This window comes from Orcinus orca, chromosome 16, assembly GCF_937001465.1.
Source record: "Orcinus orca chromosome 16, mOrcOrc1.1, whole genome shotgun sequence".
In the NCBI taxonomy this organism is placed as follows: Eukaryota; Metazoa; Chordata; class Mammalia; order Artiodactyla; family Delphinidae; genus Orcinus; species Orcinus orca.
Window position 1 is genome coordinate 15,308,072 of NC_064574.1, and position 18,714 is coordinate 15,326,785.

At 52.9% G+C, this 18,714-nt stretch overlaps 1 protein-coding gene across 2 annotated transcripts in view; it reads left to right on the forward strand.

Annotated features, from left to right (window-relative positions):
- The window catches only part of CDH22 (cadherin 22), a 132,122-nt gene extending 118,630 nt beyond the window's left edge, over window positions 1-13,492 (forward strand). Inside the window, exons 11-12 of one of the 2 annotated variants that reach the window (XM_049698851.1) lie at window positions 3,427-3,681; window positions 6,591-13,492. In XM_049698851.1, coding sequence (XP_049554808.1) covers window positions 3,427-3,681; window positions 6,591-7,177 — 842 coding nt within the window. In that variant the 3' untranslated portion in view covers window positions 7,178-13,492. The remainder of the gene's footprint in view (window positions 1-3,426; window positions 3,682-6,590) is intronic. The other variant, XM_033433841.2, reaches the window with a different exon arrangement.
- Window positions 13,493-18,714: the final 5,222 nt, after the last annotated feature.

Consider the following 18,714-nt stretch of genomic DNA (forward strand, 5'->3'; position numbering starts at 1 on the left):
CATATAAATATCCCAGTTGACAAACGGCTACCCCAACCCATCTGTTTCTTTGTACAAATTTGTAGCCAGTTTGGAAACGTGATTTATAAATATTGCTTTTGCAGCCAGGATTGACACTGATGTATGTCAGGCCAGATGGATGAATGCAGTGCTGGGCGCAGATCCTGCCTAGAAGGGTGGGGTAGGGGCCTGGGGTGGCCACTGGCTTCCCCAAATGAAGCCAGCTGCTGCCCAGGAGGGCAGCTGAGAGGGAAAGGCATGATGTTCAGGGATTTCCTCTTATGGGGTGAAAGAGTAGCAGGAACCAGAGCTCTCCAGACATATGGTTCCACGACCAAAGACAGCAACCCTGAGAAACAAATATGTCCTCTCCTCTCCTCTCCTCTGTTCTTGCTTGGGAATTAGAGGCTGAGTCAGAGCCATCCACTCATTTTTCAAATCTGTCCACTTCTCTGTGCCTCCACTACCACTCTTATTTCACATCTAGAACACACAGTAGCTTCCTAACTGGTCTTCCACATCCACTGTTGTATTTTAGATTAGAGGCTCCCTTGCTTAGAAGGTAGGCTTAGCAAAGGCAGGGACCATGTCTGTCTTGTTCACTGCTGTATCCTCAGGGGCTAGAATAATCCTGACCTGTAGAGGGTGTTTAATTAGTATTCGCTATTGAATAGAGGGATGATATGCCACTAGGTTGCTTCTTTGCCCATCAATCGATGGCCTCCTGTTGCCTTTAAGAAAATCACCCAATTCCTTACCATGGCCTCTAAGACTTGCTATTATGAGCCCCTGCCTCCCCCTCCAGCCTCTCCTTGACTCACTCTAGTCATCATCCTTATCCCTCCAGCCGCAAAGGACTGCTCTCAGTTCCCTGAGTTCCTATGCCTCTTCTAACCTCAGGACCTTTTTGCATGGACTATTCCCTCCCCTAGAATTCATTGTTCAGGGCTCACAATAATATCATTTCTTCCAAAAAGTTCTCCCTGATCCCCCAGACTGGTCAGATCCTCTGTTAGATGCTCTTCCTATACTTTTCCTTCTTAGCACTCACCATGGTTTGCAATTGTACACTAAATTGTGAGCTTATTTGATTAACCTTTGTCCCTCGCATCAGAATACAAGGCCAGATCCAGGACTATGGTTGATTTAGCTCCCCATTATTCCCCACCCCCCATGACTAGCATGGTGCCAAGCACAGAGTAGTTACTCAATAAAGATTTATTGGATGGATGGATGGATGGACGGAGGATTCGATGGGTGGCTGGAAACGGTAGCTATGCCACCAATTCACGGGATAAATTCAGACAAGTCCCTTCTCTCTGAGCCTCAACGTCCATGTATGTAAAATGGGAATAATGTTACAACTCTTGGTGGTTGTGAGGATTAAACATTTCTAGGTATTTAAAGTATCTACCCAGTCCTCGATACATAAGAAGTATGCGGCCAGTGCAAAGGAGCCCCACGCCGTTCCTTCTTTTCCTCATCTTGCCCTTGAGCCTTTCTTTCCCAGGGGAAGGCAGATGTTGTCACAGCTCGGTTGACTCACCCTTTGGCAGGAGGGCTAGAGTTCAAGCCGGAGCTTGAGGAGCTGACCCAGGACCACCAGTTACCCTAAAAGATGTGGTTCATTCAAGCATCATTCTTCAAGGCTGGCTCAGTGCCAGGGAAGAGACAGGCACACGCTACCTTAACACAGCATGACAAGTGCTGTAACAGAAGTGTGCGTGGCGCCTGCACAGTCAGAGCAGGGAGGGGGAAGCCATAAATCCTTCCTTCCCAGGGAAGCGTAGAAAGGAGGCCACAGAAAAGAGGTGACATTTAGCTGGAGCATGACGGATGAGGAATTCGCCCAGGCAAGAAAGTGGAGAGGGTGTTCCAGCTAGCAGGAACTTAGTGAAAAAAGGCAGGGCAGCCTAGACAGAGCGCGGGCGTGGGGTGTAGCACGTGGGGGTGGGGCATTAACAACCAGCATTCACGCAGCATTTCTACGTGTTAGGAACTGTTCTAAGGGTTATGTGCTAATTACACTGTTTAATCCTCACACCTACGTGATGCTATTTTCCTCCATTTCGGATGAGGAAACTGAGATCCAGGGAAGCTAAATGAGTTTCCCAAGCTGGTAAATGACCAACTCAGCATTAGTTATTAACATTTTAATGGAAACTTTCAAAGATGTATGCAAGTAGATAAAATAACACAATGAACTCCTATGTGCCCATCACATGAGCTTTAACCCATGACCAGTCTTGTTTCAGCTGGACCTCCAGTCCACTTCACAGGTGTGCCCAAGGTCACGAGTCGGCCCTTCCAAGGGCTCTTCTTCCTGCATTGTGTTCATGATGGGGAAGGCCAGGCAGGCGCACTGAATTGGGGGCTGCGGGGAAGAGGCTGAGTTAACTGGGACCGCAAAGCTGGGGAAGGGACCCAGGCTGTCAAAGTCTGAGGTCAGGGAGACCAGCCTGAAGCCTGCGAGGGCAGAGAGAAGGACTCAGGAGGGAGGCCTGGGCCCCCAGCGGGAAGCGGGACCCCTTTTGTGGAGCTGGCTGTCAAGGATGGGAGCAGCAGGGAGCTGGGCTCTGAGTACTTCTCGACTACCGCATTGGCAGCCACCAGAATGACAGAGGGTCAGTGATGGCCTGGCCCATGCAGGAGAGGTGTGGAGGAGTCACCGGGGCGGGGGAGCCCCTGCTCTGCACCGACCCCCCGACTCCTGACTGGCACTCCCAGCACGAGGCCAAAGCAGTGCGATGAGTATGACTCATGTGAGTTCACTGTTCCCTCTGGCCATTATGCATCAAAAGGAAGGAGACCGGTGAGGTGACCTTGGTACCCTGGGGCGTCCCCATCAGGCCCCAAGGGGCATGCCCCCGGCCCTCCAGGCTCAGCTCTTAAAGAGACTCCTGACAGAACCATGCCTCGGCCAAAGGCAGGTGCCAGCCCGTGTTCCCCGTCTTCTCTGATGACCCAGAGCTTGTCAGTGCCCAGGAAGCCACAACCCAAGGACCACAGGACCCCAGGATCAGGATGCATTGGACAGCTGGGGTGGAATCTGAGAGAAAAAAAGGCTGTTGAGACAAAAGGCAAAAACAATTTTCTTGATATAGCCGGGGACAGGACCTCGGCACCACTGGGGACAAAATCTTGGAATAGCTGAAAACAGAATTTTGAGACAGCTGGGAATAGAAGCTTAGGACAGCTAAGGACAGAACTGAGGGCTCTATGGCTGGGGACAGGACCTTCAGGCAGCTGGGGGCAGAATTTGGGGAGAGTCGGTCACAGAATTTTAGGAGATCAGGGAATAGACCCATGGGTCAGCTGGGAGACAGTAGCTGGGGGCAGAGTGAGGGAAATCCCGAGGTGGAATTGGGAGGTGACTGGGACGGGGGAGGCCGAACCCAAGTCACACACCACTCCGTTTCTTCGAAGCAGACAATACAGCCGCGGTGCACACGCAGCACATGGGCTTCAACCGGCAGGAGCAGGACGTGTTCTTCCTGCCCATCCTGGTGGTGGACAGTGGGCCACCCACGCTGAGCAGCACGGGGACGCTCACCATCCGCATCTGTGGCTGCGACAGCTCCGGCGCCATCCAGTCCTGCAACACCACGGCCTTTGTCGTGGCCACCTCCCTCAGCCCTGGAGCCCTCATCGCCCTCTTGGTCTGTGTCCTCATCCTGGTCGGTAAGTCCACCAAGAGCCAGCCCCCCCCAGCCCGACTGGCCCCCATCCTTGGGCCCTGGATGTCCTTCCTGAGGTGCCTCCATGGGGGTCTCACTTTCCGTCCCCATCCTAGGAAGGGCTGGCTCGATTGATGTCCAGGTTCTAACCTGCAGCTCCTACGAGAAGTCTCCTAAGTACGGAGCAGCCCTACCACCAACTCCAGAAGGTGTCAGCCCCCAGCTGAGACTAAGTTCATGCTGGCCAACCCTCTACATGGCCCAAAGTCTCTCTAATTTTGAAAAACCAAGCCTATTTTCTAACATTCTCTCATGTCTATTGTCCTATTTTAGTCTTTAGTACTTTTAGTAAAAAAAGGGCTCTTGGGAACCTCGCAACCCCTCAGCCAGATGTATCATCCCCATTTTTTAGATGACAAAACTGAGGCTCAGAGTCGTTAAGTGGCTTGCAAAAGGGGACCCAGTTCATCTTCTGACTTGAAATCAGGTCTTTTCACCCTGTGTTCCCTGCTCCTTTAACTACTCCACCTGCTGGGAGTCTAAACTGGGGGCAAGACTTTGAGGCAGCTGGAGTAAAACCGTAAGACACTTGGGGAGGGGGCAAAAAATCTACTCAGGTATCAGTTCCACCAGCAGCCAGTTGAAGCCCCCAGAGTGTCCCCGGGGAAGAGGTCAATTTTTTCAGGAGCTAAACTGGATTCAGGTGGCCGCAATGCCGCCTCTCACTGTTAAAGCAGAAAGGCCTCACCTCAGTCCTGACTACTGGACAACAGTCAGAGCTGGAGGAACTCCAGGGAGGGCCAGATGGCAGGTCCCAGGTTTGCTCAGTTCCCTGGGAGATTCAGCTGCCTCCCACGCCTCACCACCCACCCCTGGGACCTGCGGAGGTCCTGGGCAGGCCCCTCCTAGCTGGGAGGCCCCCCCCCCTCCACTCCCCAGCCCGTGGCTCAGAAACCCTTTTTCCAGAGGATGCACTTTACAGCGGTTTCATTTTCCGAGGCAGTGCAAACAAATTTCTGCCTAATTGCCCACAAACGAAGAAAGTGCACATCAGTGCTCTAAAGGTGACGGGCAGAATCACTGATCAGGCCTGGCACATCTGTCTCCTGCCGCCCGCGCTTCCCACCATCTGCTCTCACGGGCACCCCCCTCCGCAGCTCCCGGCCTCCAGCTTCAGAAGCCGACCATCCATCTTTCCCACTTCTCTCCTGACACCTTTCCTCCCTCCCAACCTGCCCCTGGATCCCACCTCCTTCCCGGTCATGATCCACCTTGTTAGGTCGTGAGCCAGCACCCTGCCCCATGGCCCTCGCAGCTGGTTCTGCCCACTGGCCTGGCCTGAGCTGTTTGGAGCTGCAAGAAGAATCCAGTGCCTGAGAGGATACCCAACACACGTCTGTCCATCCATCCACCCACCTATCCATTTAATTCTCTCATTTGCTCATCGGTTCCTAATTTATCCGTCCAGTGAGTACCACCACCCATGTGCTAAATTATTCTAGGCACTGGGATTCATCAGTGAAAGAAAGATACAAAAAGCCCTGAGTAACTGGAAACTTGGGGTTGCCATCGCTGAGACTGGGAGACTGAGGGTGGGAAGGGGGAAAGATTATCCTTGCAAATTTGGACACATTAAGTTTGAGATTCTCCTGGTCAACCCCGGGGACTTGCTAGAGAGGAAACTGGATGTACAATCTAGATTTCAGGGGAGAAGTCCAGGCTGGAGGCTGCAATATGGGAGTTGTCAGCCTCTAAATGGAATTTAAAGCCACGAGACAAGGAAAGCGACAAGAGAGGGGGTGTGGAAAAAAGACCAAGGACTGAGTCCTGGGACATCTGATGTTAAGAAGTCAGAGAGGAGAGGAGAAGAGAAGCTTGCTTATAAGGTTGAGAACGAGTTATCAGTGAGGTGGGAGGAAGAAGAGTATGCAGAGTCCTGGAAGGCAAGTGAAGAAAGCCAAAAAGATCTGCTCATCCTTGCATCACCCAGGTCTCCATCCAATTCTTCATTCAGTCAATCATTCAACAAGCATGGTTCTCTTGCTTACTGCATGCCAGGCACCACTCTCGGGGAACGTTCCCCAGGTCCCCGAGGGCAGTTCACAGTGTGTATTTTGAGGCGGAGTGAGACTGACATCTTAACATGGCAGGTCTGTGCTATGAATGAGCAGTGACTTTCAAACCTGAGCTGCCTGGGCATTACCTGCAGGCCTTATTGAAACAGACTGCTGGGCCCCACCCAGTAGATCTAGGACAGGACCTGAGAATTTGCATTTCTAATAAGTTCCCAGGAGATGCTGATGCTGGTCCAGGGTCCGAACCAGGGGATAGAGAGGAACCCCTCATCAGGGGAGCTTGGAGGTGATATCCTGAACCCGGCCTTGAGCTCTCAGGGAAGGGCTCCTGCAGGAGATATCTGGACCAGAGACCCAGAGGGCGAATAGGGTGTTCAGGGCTTCTGGAGTGGACAGAGGAGGGCAAGGGTGAAAGAGAGGTCAGGGTCAAGGACACTTCACTCCCCCCAGACCTCAGCTGCCCCATTCCCATCGCCACCCCCCAGCACCCAGAGACCTCAAGGGGATGTATCTCTTCATAGAGTTAAGGATGGAGACCTCAGAGTTTGGGTCCAGCCCTCAACACCCATGAAATCTCTTCACACTGCTCTCTGTCCCCACCCCACCCCCAGTGGTGGCATAGGCTTGATTTGCACACCTCCCAAGATGGGCAGCTCACTACCTATCCAGATAGCCAGCTACGGTCTGACTGTGCGAAAGGTATTGTTGCACAGAAATCTAGGAAATTTGCATGAGCATTTAGGCTGAGCCAGCTCTGCTGGGGAGGAGGGGAAGGGTGGTCCCCGGACTGCCCTGGGGGGGCGCTGCCCTCACGCGCCCCCTTCTGTCTCCCGCACAGTGCTGGTGCTGCTGATACTCACCCTCAGGCGCCACCACAAGAGCCACCTGAGCTCGGACGAGGACGAGGACATGCGGGACAACGTCATCAAATACAACGACGAGGGGGGCGGCGAGCAGGACACCGAAGCCTACGACATGTCGGCACTGCGAAGCCTCTACGACTTCGGCGAGCTCAAGGGCGGCGGCGACGGCGGCGGCGGCGGCGGTGGCGGCGGCGGCGGCGGCGGCGGCGTGGGCCCGGGCGGGGGCCCGGGGAGCCCCCCGCAGGCCCGTCTGCCTTCGGAGCACCACTCGCTGCCGCAGGGGCCGCCGAGCCCCGAGCCGGACTTCTCGGTGTTCAGGGACTTCATCAGCCGCAAGGTGGCGCTGGCGGACGGGGACCTGTCGGTGCCGCCCTACGACGCCTTCCAGACCTACGCCTTCGAGGGCGCGGACTCGCCAGCCGCCTCGCTCAGCTCGCTGCACAGCGGCTCGTCGGGCTCCGAGCAGGACTTTGCCTATCTCAGCAGCTGGGGTCCCCGCTTCCGGCCCCTGGCCGCCCTCTACGCCGGCCACCGCCCAGAAGGCGAGGCCCCGGCCTCCTAGCCCGCCCTCCCTGCAGCCCAGGACCCAACTGGACCCCAGGACAAAGCACGTCCCCTGCTCACCCCCTTCCCCCAACCCTCCCAGGGCGGCGGGACAGGAGGGGGACCTTGTTCGGGCAGCGGACTCCCCGACGGCATCCCTCCCCTGGGGGGGCGGGGGGGCGGGGGGGGGTTGGGCAGCTTTTGCCCAGAAGTGCGGGAATTATGACCAACATCATTAAAACTGCAGCGAGAACGGGCACTGCGTGGCTCTGGGGTTAGACAGGGAGAGAGGGTGGTGTGGAGCCCTCCTGGCTTAGGGGAGAAGCTGGGGGGAGGATGCTGCAGAAGTGCCAGCCCAGGAATGCCCCATCAGCGTTAAGAGGAAAGAAGGGCTGTTCATTTACTAAGCGCCTACTGTGTGCTGGGCCTGTACAAAGACCATCTTAGTCATCACACAAACCTTGAGGTGGGGCCCTGCAGGTAACAGTTGGAGAAAGCCACCCAGAGAAGTGGCTGGGACCTGTCCAAGGACACCTTGCCTGTGTACCGTGGAGCCACAGCACTTACCGGCTACCTGGCCTTGGGCAAGTTACCTCTCTTCTCTGGGCCTCAGTTTCCTCCTGTGTCAAACGAGGCAAATAGCAGAACCTACCTCGAAGAGTCTTGAGGATAAAAAGGCTTCGTATGTGTCAAGTGGTTAGGACAGTGCCTGGCACATAGTAGGTGCTCAATAAATGTTAGCCTTTGATACTGTTATTATCTTTGTTGTTATTAGAAGCCCAGCATGTCTGCCTCCCGGATCTGAGCTCTCTCCCCCTTTTCCCAACATCTCCAAGGATATAGAAAACCTGACTATTGGTGTTGCTTCTGCTCTGAGTCGGGGATAGGGACGTTCCCAGAAATTGGAGAGCCTTCCGGTGTCTCAGGCAACACTGGAATAGGACACCTGGCAGGCGTGTGATGACAGACCAAGAGATGACAAGGTGGGCAGCTCCAGGACTTGGATGAAGTGGGAGGGTTGATGGGAGATGGAAGGGTCAGAAGCCACTGAGTGTGATGGGGACCTTATCTGTTTGTTCTGGGAACCCAGCAGTTTCCCCATCCATGGACCCAAGTTAAGAACCCCAGGGCTAAGTCACCACTAAGAGCCTCCAGCTCTGAAACCATTGGATTATAAGATACAGGTTATTTGTCCTCCTGCCCCACACCCAAGTGATGAATTCATTCTACATTGATTGGCTGTGAATTCCAGCTCCTGCTAGGTGAGCATCCTTCATCAAGGTTCTCAACTGCTGAAGCCTCAGTTTCCTCATCTGTAAAATGGGGCTAATGATAGCCCCTACCTTAAAGGATGTTAAGAGACTTAAAGGAGATAAAGAATGTTAAGCTCCGATCCCAGTGCCTTCCTGCCACATTGAAAGTGCTCAATAAATAAATGCTCATTTGCCTTATTCTCTTACCCTCCCAGGGAGCATTCATTCATTCCCTCCACATTTGCCAAGGTCCAGTGTGACCGATCCGGAGATAGTCATTATGTCCTGAGTGCCTTGCCTGTATTATCTCACCTAAGATACTGTCAGCCCCAGTTCACAGGTGAGGAAACTGAGGTTCAGAGAGTAGTAACCCGTGCAAGGTTACACAGAGCGTGAGTAGTTCCTGCCTTCCAGTAACTTCCAACCTGGGTTGGGGCAGGAGTCAGGGGGCCAGAAGCAGCCAATAACAATGCATTGGGTAAGAGTTGTAGCAGAATTAACAGAAAAAGATCCTGGAAACACCGAAGAAAGATTGAATAATTTCCAGAGGAGGTGACTCCAACTGGATCTTGAAGAATGAGTATGAGATGTACGAGATGGCCAAGCGAGCAAGACATTCCAGGCAGAAAGTAGAGCATCCTCAAAGGCTGGGGACAGGGGGGCAGCAGGAAGCATGTGGCAGCTTCAGGAGTAGTGTGTGGTCCCCAGAGCTGGACCACTGGGAGGAGGAATAGTGAGATGTGAGCAGGGAAGGCTGCTTGGAGGTGGGTTGCGAAGAGACCTTTAAGGCCAGGCTAAGAAAGGATGCTTTGTTCAACTTGACCATGTCTCCTAAAGTCCCCTGAGGGATAGGGGGTTAGTGTGGTTAGCCCAAGTGGGGACACATCAGGACCCTCATGCATATAGGAGCCTTAACCCACGGTTCCTGTAGCTCATGATATGAATGGGTATTGTAATTCGGGGACCACTGGGGTGATGTGTGATCCCCTCTCTCACCCATGTGTGCCCAGCTCTCACGTACAGAATCCCAACTATTCTCAGGTTGGTTATTGCCATCTCCATTGTAGACAGGGAAACTGAGACCCAGACCCAGAGGAGTAAAGTGACGGGCTCAAGGTCACCCAGCTGGTAGGGGACAGAGCTGGGATAACACAGGACCTCTGATTCCAAGTCTCTGTTCCTTCCACATATGCCCGTTGCCTTGACAGACTCTGACCCTGCCGAGAAGGCGATTACAGGCAGGTGATGTGTCCAGAGGGACGAACAAATACAGAGTCACAAAAACCCCTGAACATCTTGTCCAAACCCCATACATGGGGAATGACTTTCTCAAGGTCACACAGGGTTAAAGAGCTTACAGAAATAAAAAAACATTATTCATCCAGAGTCACCTTCTGAGCCTCTGGCTCTTCCGTTTTCCAGCTGTGTGACTTCAGACAAGTGTTTTACGCTCTCTGTGCCTCTGTTTTCTTATCCAAAAAGTGCACCCACTAGAACACCTACACCATAGGGTTGCAGCGAGGATAAAATGCAGAAATAACCACTGACACTTACCGAGCATTTCCCACACGCCAGGCACTGCTCTAAGCACTTCACGTGAATTAACTCTTTTAATCCCTCACCAGCCCAGTGAGGTAGCCCTCATTTTATAGGTCAGAAAGTGAGGCACAGAGAGGTTAAGTAACTTGCCAAGATCAAACAGCTAATAAGTGGAGATGCCAAGATTTAATGGGAGCGCTCTGGCCCCCAGAACCTACAGCGTCTGCAGCACTCACAGTGCCTGGCACAAAGGAAGCATTGGACATGTGGCCTGGGAGTATCTGATGTCCCCGCCTGTGCCCTGGGAGAACTTCACTCACCGCCACATTCTACAGCCTGTGGGAGTCCTCAAGCCTCCCCGTGATTTCTGCTCATAGTGGGGTGGGGATGGAGGGATAGATCACGTTCCCTTATCCCCTCTGCTTCCAGCTCCTGCACCTGCATTTGCCTTCTCCACTGGGCCCTGAGCCAACCCAGGAGTGAAATACGTGAGTCCGGCCCCTTCTCTGGGTTCCACAAGGTGTCCACTAATGCCAAGCATTTCGTGAGCTTTGTACACTTTTCTGATGGTTTGGGGTCACAGACAAGGGCCTGGTTGTAGCGTACACAGACTTTAACCATCGCCCTCGTTGGTTGCCACCAATTTCCCCCACAAGCTCCGTTTCCTCTCCCTGTGTTACGCAGAGCACAGCCACCCCAGCTCCAGGCTCTAATTGGGCACACCCGACTCTATCACGGAGCTCAGAAAACAAAGAACCTTCCCTTTCCCGTGTCTGCCCCCCCTTTCAAGGCATCTGAGAAAATGAAAAGAAAAGAATTTCCCTTTTATTGTCATCATCTCGATCACTGTCGTCAGCACGGGATAGAAGAGCAGTCAGGGTCATGAGCAAGAATCGATATATAATTGGCCAAGAGTTTTAGAAGCAGGGATGTTAATGACAGTGGCAATGATGGTAATAAGGATGATGACAGCGCCCATACATGGCGCTTGCTGCGTGCCAGGCACTGTTCTAAGCCCTGTATGTAATTAGTACTAATACAGGTAAAACCCATGCAAGGTGGACTCTTTGTTTACTGTGTTTAGCGCTTTATTTAAGTGGCCTTGTTTAATTTTAAACAGGTACATCATTAGCCCCATTTTATAGATGATTTATAGATGAGGAACCCAGGGCTCCTGGGTTTATAGATGAGGAACCCAGGGCTCACAACTGGAGAGGGACTAGCTCTGGGATACAGAGCGTATAAGGGCTGGGACCATTTCACACGCACCCCACCACAATTCTGAGCGGAACCAGGGCAGCTTGGATTCTGAGTGGAGTTTCTGGGAGAGTGTGGGGAGGGGAGAGAAGCAGGTGGTGAGAAGGGGAGGCACTTGAGACAGATGGCAGAGCTGGGCAGCAAGGTGGAGTCCAAGCCCGGGTCTGCGTCTCTGGTATGTCCCAACATGTGTGTGTCTGCACGTGGATGTGGGCACGCGCCGGAGAAGTGGGAAGGCAGCGCAGAGCACACAGGTCAAGAACTAACCTCCCACCTCCTGCTTCAGGCGGCTCAGAGAGCTGGCTGCTGTCACGGGGCGGCTAAGCGCTGCATCTGTCAGCCAGCCGTCATGACTGCCCACCCCCGGGTCACGAATCAGCAGCTCCACTTACCTCCTGCCAGCCAGCGCTCTCAGGCCAGCTCTGTCACTGGCCGCTGAGCCTTTGGAAAATGTAACCCTGCCAGCCCTCAATCGGAGGCAAGAGGGTTCACGCTTCAGTGCGTGCACAAGGCGGTACGAGTGCGCCCATGTACTCACGCCAGCACACAACACAGGCACGTGTCTACCTTCAGACATGTTGCTAGCTGGGTGTGCGTTGCAGACACACACATGCTTGCAGCCATGCACATAGAGCATACCCCTGCAGGTCTGCAGATGTGGTCACGTGCCCGCACTCTATGCACGTACTAGAGGCACTCTCACATATGCACTGACACTTGTACACAAAATTTGTACACAGCCTTCCATAGCTGTGTTCTCTTACATGCATGTACGTGTGTGTCCACTGTTACCCTTCCAGGAGCCAACACATTTCCTCATTCAGGCGTGCACATATACACATTCATGAACATATGTGTATCTCCAGACACTTCCAGGCAGGTACATGGTACACATATGCATATCCCCTCCCATGTGCCTGGTCACATGAGCTCATAGCTCCACGCGTGCATTCATAATGCAAATGCACATTTGTATGCGTGCACGGGAAAGCATGCATACATAGCCTCGGGAACCGTTGGTTACAATCTAACTGCATAGTGCCCAGAGGTGTGTCTGCACGTGTGAGCACATAGGTCTGTGTGTACATAATACACACGATCACTCACAAGCATCTCAACACACAGGCATCCTCCAGTAAGCGCTTGGATCTGCACCAAGGACACACACACATGCAATGGTACGTACCCCCGCACATCTGCCTGCCTACATGTGTGTACCTCCACTTTCACACCACCTGTCCTCAGGTACCTAACCACCTCTGTTCACATGCGCCTTCAGGCTGGCCCACCACGGCTCACCCACGGCCGTGCCACATGTGTCTAACTCCACACCCAATCATGCACACAGACAGACACGTGCCTCCGAAGCCCGTCTCCCACACGTGTGTGGGGTCAGAGCCCTGGCACGTGGGAGCACACACACCCACTCTGGGAAGCAGCACGTCCCAGCCCCAGATTGTCAGGTGTGCTGGGGACAGCAGGAATGGTGCCCACTCACAGAAATCACCACTCACGCAGAACTGCATCTGCTGCAAACTTCTCATCTGCTGTGCAAACGATGATTAAATGTTATTGTGCGAGAGAAAACGGCAAGGAGGGATTCATTAGCTTTATTGTCAGAAAGGACTCCCTGGGCTACAGCTCCCGTCTCCAAGGCTGGCTTAACCCCCTGAATGCTGGGGACATTGCGCTCCGACATGGGCTTGTGGAAAATGAAGGCCCCGGAGACAGAGATCCCAGCGTTGGGCCCACATGAGCCAGCTGGGTGCAGAGAGCACTGGGAGGGAATAATGAGTCCAGGCAGCTGCTGCAAACGTGCCCCTCATTTGCTAGGTAGGCTTGGTCTTGTCGTTTCATTTATCAAATAATTTCTCCCCCCCTACCACGTCCCAGGAATGCAGAGATACAGAGGCCATGGTCCCCTCCTGGCTGCATGAGGCTTCTCAGATAGAGCAGGGCATTCCAGGCTGATGAAACAACTTAAGCAAAGACTTGAAGGCTGGGAGACACGGTAGTAGTGCCAGGCTTGTCCAGGAATCACTGGGCCTGGACAGGTCAGTTGGAGGACAGATTGTAAAGGGCCCAGTAAACCCTTCCAAAGAGCTTGGGCCTTTTCCCAAGAACAATGGAGAACCATGAAAGGTGTATGGAAAGGGTTGACAGATAAACTACAGGGTGCCCAGTGGTATTTGAATTTCAGATAAATAACAAATAGTTGTCCTAGTATCAGTATGTCCTAAATATTACACAGGCCATACTTATAATAAAACATGTGTCATTGTTTATCTGAAATTCACATTTAACTGGGAATCCTGTCTTTTTATTTGCCAAATCTGTCAACACTGTGTATGGATTTGCATTTTAGAGGGATCGCCCTAGCTTGCTCTGTCCAGGGTAGAGTAGAGGGTGAGAGAAGAGAACGAGACCAGTGAAGAGATGAGGAGCTCACATTCTCACCTTCTTCCTTAATCAGAAAACCCCCAATTTTCAGCCGGGCACATGGCCCTCTATCACAAGGACCGCATTTCCCCGTCTCCGTCACAACTATGTACTGCATGGACTGAGTCATAGTCAACACAATCTAAGCAGAATTGTTAAGTGGCAGCTTCTGGGAACACCTCCTTAAAAGACTGTTGACCCATGCTTTTAGCCTCTTTTTCCTGCTCCTTTCTCCTTTCTGCTGGCTGAACACAGCTGAGATGGCTAGCACTCAAGCAGCCACCTTGGGGACTTGGCTTGGGTGAAGGAGTGGTGGGGATGAGTCCTCTTTCCCACTCCAAACCGAGAAAGAGGCTGAAACCCTGGGACCCCTCACTGAGACCTTTAGTGGCACCTGCTGTATGCAGAACACAGAGCCACGTGGGGAGAGGGGGAAAATGGGGAGAAAAAGATACGCTTGCTCTCGGAAAGGTGATGAAGCCCAGCCTTGCCAGGAGAGTTTAGATGAAGCTGAGATCTGGGAACAAGGGAGGGATTGGGAAAGGGACAGAGGTGAGGTTGTCTAGCCCAGAGGAGGGACTGATGCCCTGAGGCCTTGAGGGCAGTGTGCTTAGCACTAGAGGGAGCTGAGTGGATTCCACCGGGCAGAGCGAAGATGTGGGCTAGCCTGCTGATTACAGCACGGGCGCCTGTGAAATGGGTCTGCAGGAAACAGAAGAGATATCGGAGAAGCGCTTTTTTAAAAGGTGTATTTATTTATTTCTTTGGTGGCGCCGGGTCTTAGTTGTGGCACGCGGGATCTTTGGTGCCGCGTGTGGGATCTTCCTTGCAGCATGTGGGATCTTTAGCTGTGGCATGTGATCTCTTAGTTGTGGTATGTGGGATCTAGTTCCCTGACCAGGGATCGAACCGGGGGCCCCCCTGCGTTGGGAGCACAGAGTCTTAGCCACTGGACCACCAGGGAAGTCCCAGGAGAAGCGCTTTTAACGCTTCACATCCCCAGATCTGTTTGCTAGGGCCGCTGTAACAAGGCACTAGAAGCTGGGTGGTGTAAACGACGGAAATGTATCATCTCACAGTGCCGGAGGACGGGTGTCAGAAATGCAGGTGCCAGTAGCGTTGGTTCCTAGCGTGTGGGTGTGTGGGCCTAGGTGAGGCCCAGGTACGTGAGGCTATGTGAGGGAAGGATCCGTGAGAGAGAGGCCTCTCTCCTTGGCTGGTAGATGGCTGTCTTCTCCCCTCCGTGCATGTCTGTCTCCCTGTCCAAATTTCCCCTATTTATAAGGATACTAATCATACTGGATTAGGGGTCCACCCGACTCCAGGATGACCTCCTCTTAGCTAATCACATCTGCAATGACCCTATTTCCAAATAAGGACACATTCTGAAGTACTGCGGTTTAGGACTTCAACATATGAAGCATCCGCCATGCCAGCCTCGGCACCAGACAGCACCAGAGACACCGGGCTCACAGGCTCTTTAACAGGGGCCATGTGGGACTTCCGTCCTTTGGTGGAAGCTTGTACAGTCTGAGGGAGGAGGCCTTGGGACCCTGACCACAAGCTGGAATGGGGCATAGTTTTCTCCCTTCTTCTTCTTTCTTACTGGTCGATTCTCTCAGAACTTCACATTTAACCACACACACACACAAACATACACATATATACACATCCTCACAGACTCTCTACTCAGAGAAAACCCCTGAGACCCTCCCATATACATGAAGGCACATACACAAAGACACTCAGGCAGAACCCTCACACACAAAGAATCACATGCGTATATACTCATGCTCACAGCCACGGGGACACACAGAAACCACAACTCACACACATCTTCCAGATGCGTGCGAGCAGACCCACACAGGGACAGTGACCGCCACATCGATGGACACACAGGGACATATCTATGGCCTCCCAATCCTACACGATGCAGACCTGCTTGTGCATTCTCACAGGCCCTTATAGCCACACACAGACACAGAACATATAGACAAAGGCTTTCCCGTGCACACACACCCACACAGGGGCTGTCTGCACACACGGGACTGTTTAATCCTACTGTGGTTGGCAGAGCCTGGCATGCACACACCATTCCTCTGGTCTCACAGCTCACCATCCACTCCCTCGTAATTGGAAGCAATTTAATCCCCCACCTGCCCAGCCAATTGCAGTCTCCACAGAGCAGGCAGCAATCAAAGTGCCCCACCATGGAGGCAGCGAGGCAAAGAGTCCCCTCCCCACTCTGGTTTCCCCATCCACCTTTGTAGCTGAGATGGGATTTACTAACCTACACGCGTGTGGGCGCACGCGCGCACGCACACACACACACACGCATGCTGAAGTCTTGAGACTGTATACACCACACACACAATCACGTATACACAGAAACACACAATTGCATACACACACACAACCACACATAGAAGCATAGGAAGATAGATTACACAACAGATATTAAGCCACGGTGAGATAGAGGGTGTCGGTATCTACAAAGACACACGGTCTCTTGATCGGTGGTGTGAATGTGTGTACATCGTTGCAAAAGTTCTACTAATGCGTGTGAACACATAGACATAGGGTGATACCTTGAGTTGGAGGACATGTATACACAGCCATACACAGATCTCCACGGGTGCTCAGTGAACACCCTCCTGGGGTCTGAGCATATGCACACCGAAACACAGTGACAGTAAGAAGGTACACAGCACAGGGACTTCCCTGGCAGTCCAGTAGTTAAGACTCCACACTTCCATTGCAGGGGACACGGGTTCAGTCCCTGATGGGGGAACTAAGATCCCACATGCCACACGGTGAGGCCAAAAAAAAAAAAAGAAGGTACACAGCACAGAAACACAGGAGTAGGTGTACACATGCGTGCACACACACACAAAACACGCAAAACCCTCACTGGCCCATGGCGTGTCCCTCCGAGGCCCATGGTCCACGTTTGCTGAACCCAGAGATGGCCCGGTTCCCTCCTCTGTCAGGGCGATTTCCCATGAAAGGGGGGTGAAGACCCCACCTGTCAACCCGCTGTTTGTCACTCCATCATGACCGGTGTGCTGACATTCAAAGCCCGGCACTGCGATGATCGCGTCTAGCTGTAATGTACCACAGATTGCACTGACATTTGGAAAATATTCCACCTCGGGACCCATTCAACTTCAAACTTTTTTTCCTGGAAGAGGAGAGAAATGGCAGAGACGGGGCAGCGAGGGCCTGCCGTGTTCCGCCAAGGAGCTGCTTTCCAGCCCAGAACCCAGGAGCTGACTCCCGGCCCCTCCTCCCAGAGACCCCGGGTCACTGGCTGCCCCATCTGCATCTACCTGGGGACAGGGGGATGGGGAAGAGGAATGGAGGTTCCCAAGTTAGAGACGAGGTTCCAGCCCATCAGCACATCTTCACAGAGGGTCTGCCGGGAATCCCTCCATCAAGTGTGACCTGGCGATAGCTCCCTGTCATCAGTAGAGCACCTACCAAGCACCAGGCTGTGTTCTAAGCACATGACATGCGTGACCTCATTTGCAACTGTAACAACCTTGTGAGGCAGGAACTGTCATCATCCCATTTGAATGGTGATGGACCCAAAGCTCAGAGAGGTGAAGTGACTTGCCCAAGGTCACACAGCCAGGAAAGGCTGGAGCTGAGATTTGAACCCCGGTCCGTCTGGCTCCAGAACTTGCCCTTTTCCCACCTGCGTGTGGTGAACTTATGTGTCGTGGAGTCAGGCAGATGCTGAATCCTCCCCAGTCCCTCCCACTGCCTTTCTCTGTCTCTTCTTTCCCTTCTCCTCCCCTTCCTCTCTCTGCTTTCTTTCTCTCCTCTTGCATCCCCTCTCTGCCTCTCTAAGCAGAATGAGTGTTCCCAGAATGATGGCACAGTCTGAGACAGCTTCCTGGAAGGGAGGAGCAGGTCTGAGCTGCACCTAGAGACTCAGAGGACTGGATGGGTGGGATTGACATCTGCAGAATCAATGAGCAAGCCTCGCAGAAAAGCCTCTGGAAGCCACTGCCTTTGGGTGGATGGAATGTTTGAGTCCTTCCTACATTGAGCCAGGACTTGGATGGTTGGATGGGGGAGACTGGCCTGGGGTGGTCCAGCCCTCTCTGAGGTTTTGCTCAGTCTGGAATCGGGGCAACAAGGCCATCCGAGTAAACTAATGGCAGCCAACGATGTGCCTACCTGTCCCCTAAAGGGGAGCCGGCAGAGGGCCCTGCTTAAGTGACCTGGGCAGTTGTGGTAAAAATACAGGCGGGGTCGTGGACAACACGTATTTTGAAGGCACGGTAAAAATGACATGGTCCCAGCTAGTCCAAGAAGAGATAGAAGAAGTAGGAAGACTGTCTGCTTCTCTGATGAGCTGATTAATCTCCTTAAATAACTTGCAGTCCAACTTCCCAAAAGGCAAAGGAAAGTTAAGTTAATCTACTCTAAATGACCCCTGAGCTTCTCAGGGGTGGTAATCAATACATACACACTCTCTCTCTCTTCATAAGTAATTCTCAGTAATTGCAAGAAAGAGGGGTTTTTGGTGGAAAATGACATTCTCACCACAGGATCCCTGGCAAGGGGATCAATAGGTCACTAGCTGGGAGGCTGGCTCCGCAGCTGGGGGGAGGCCACGAGCGGGCCACCATCACATCACACCGCAAGCTGCAGGGTCATCCTGGGCTCTGTCTGCCTGCAGGAATTTTAATTGATTGGGGAAAAGGAGACTGAATGAGATCTCCAGGAGAAGCAAAGACTGGCTCCTCCCCATGCCATCACTGATGTCACTGAGAGAATGACTAGTGCTCAGCAACAGTGCCCACCCCGGATGCCAAAGGAGTACCATCAATGCCCATTACCAGTAACGTTGGGAGTACATCAATGCTTAGCACCAACACCCAGAGGATACCATCAGTGCTCACCAGTGATGACTCTGGGGCACCGTCAATGTTCATCACCAGGGCCCTTGCAGGTCCATCACCTATATTCTCAGGAGTCCCCATCCGTATCCATCCCCAAAGCCTTTGGTTGGCATCCTCATTGATGCACAGGGATTGTATCCTTTTTGGTCATCACC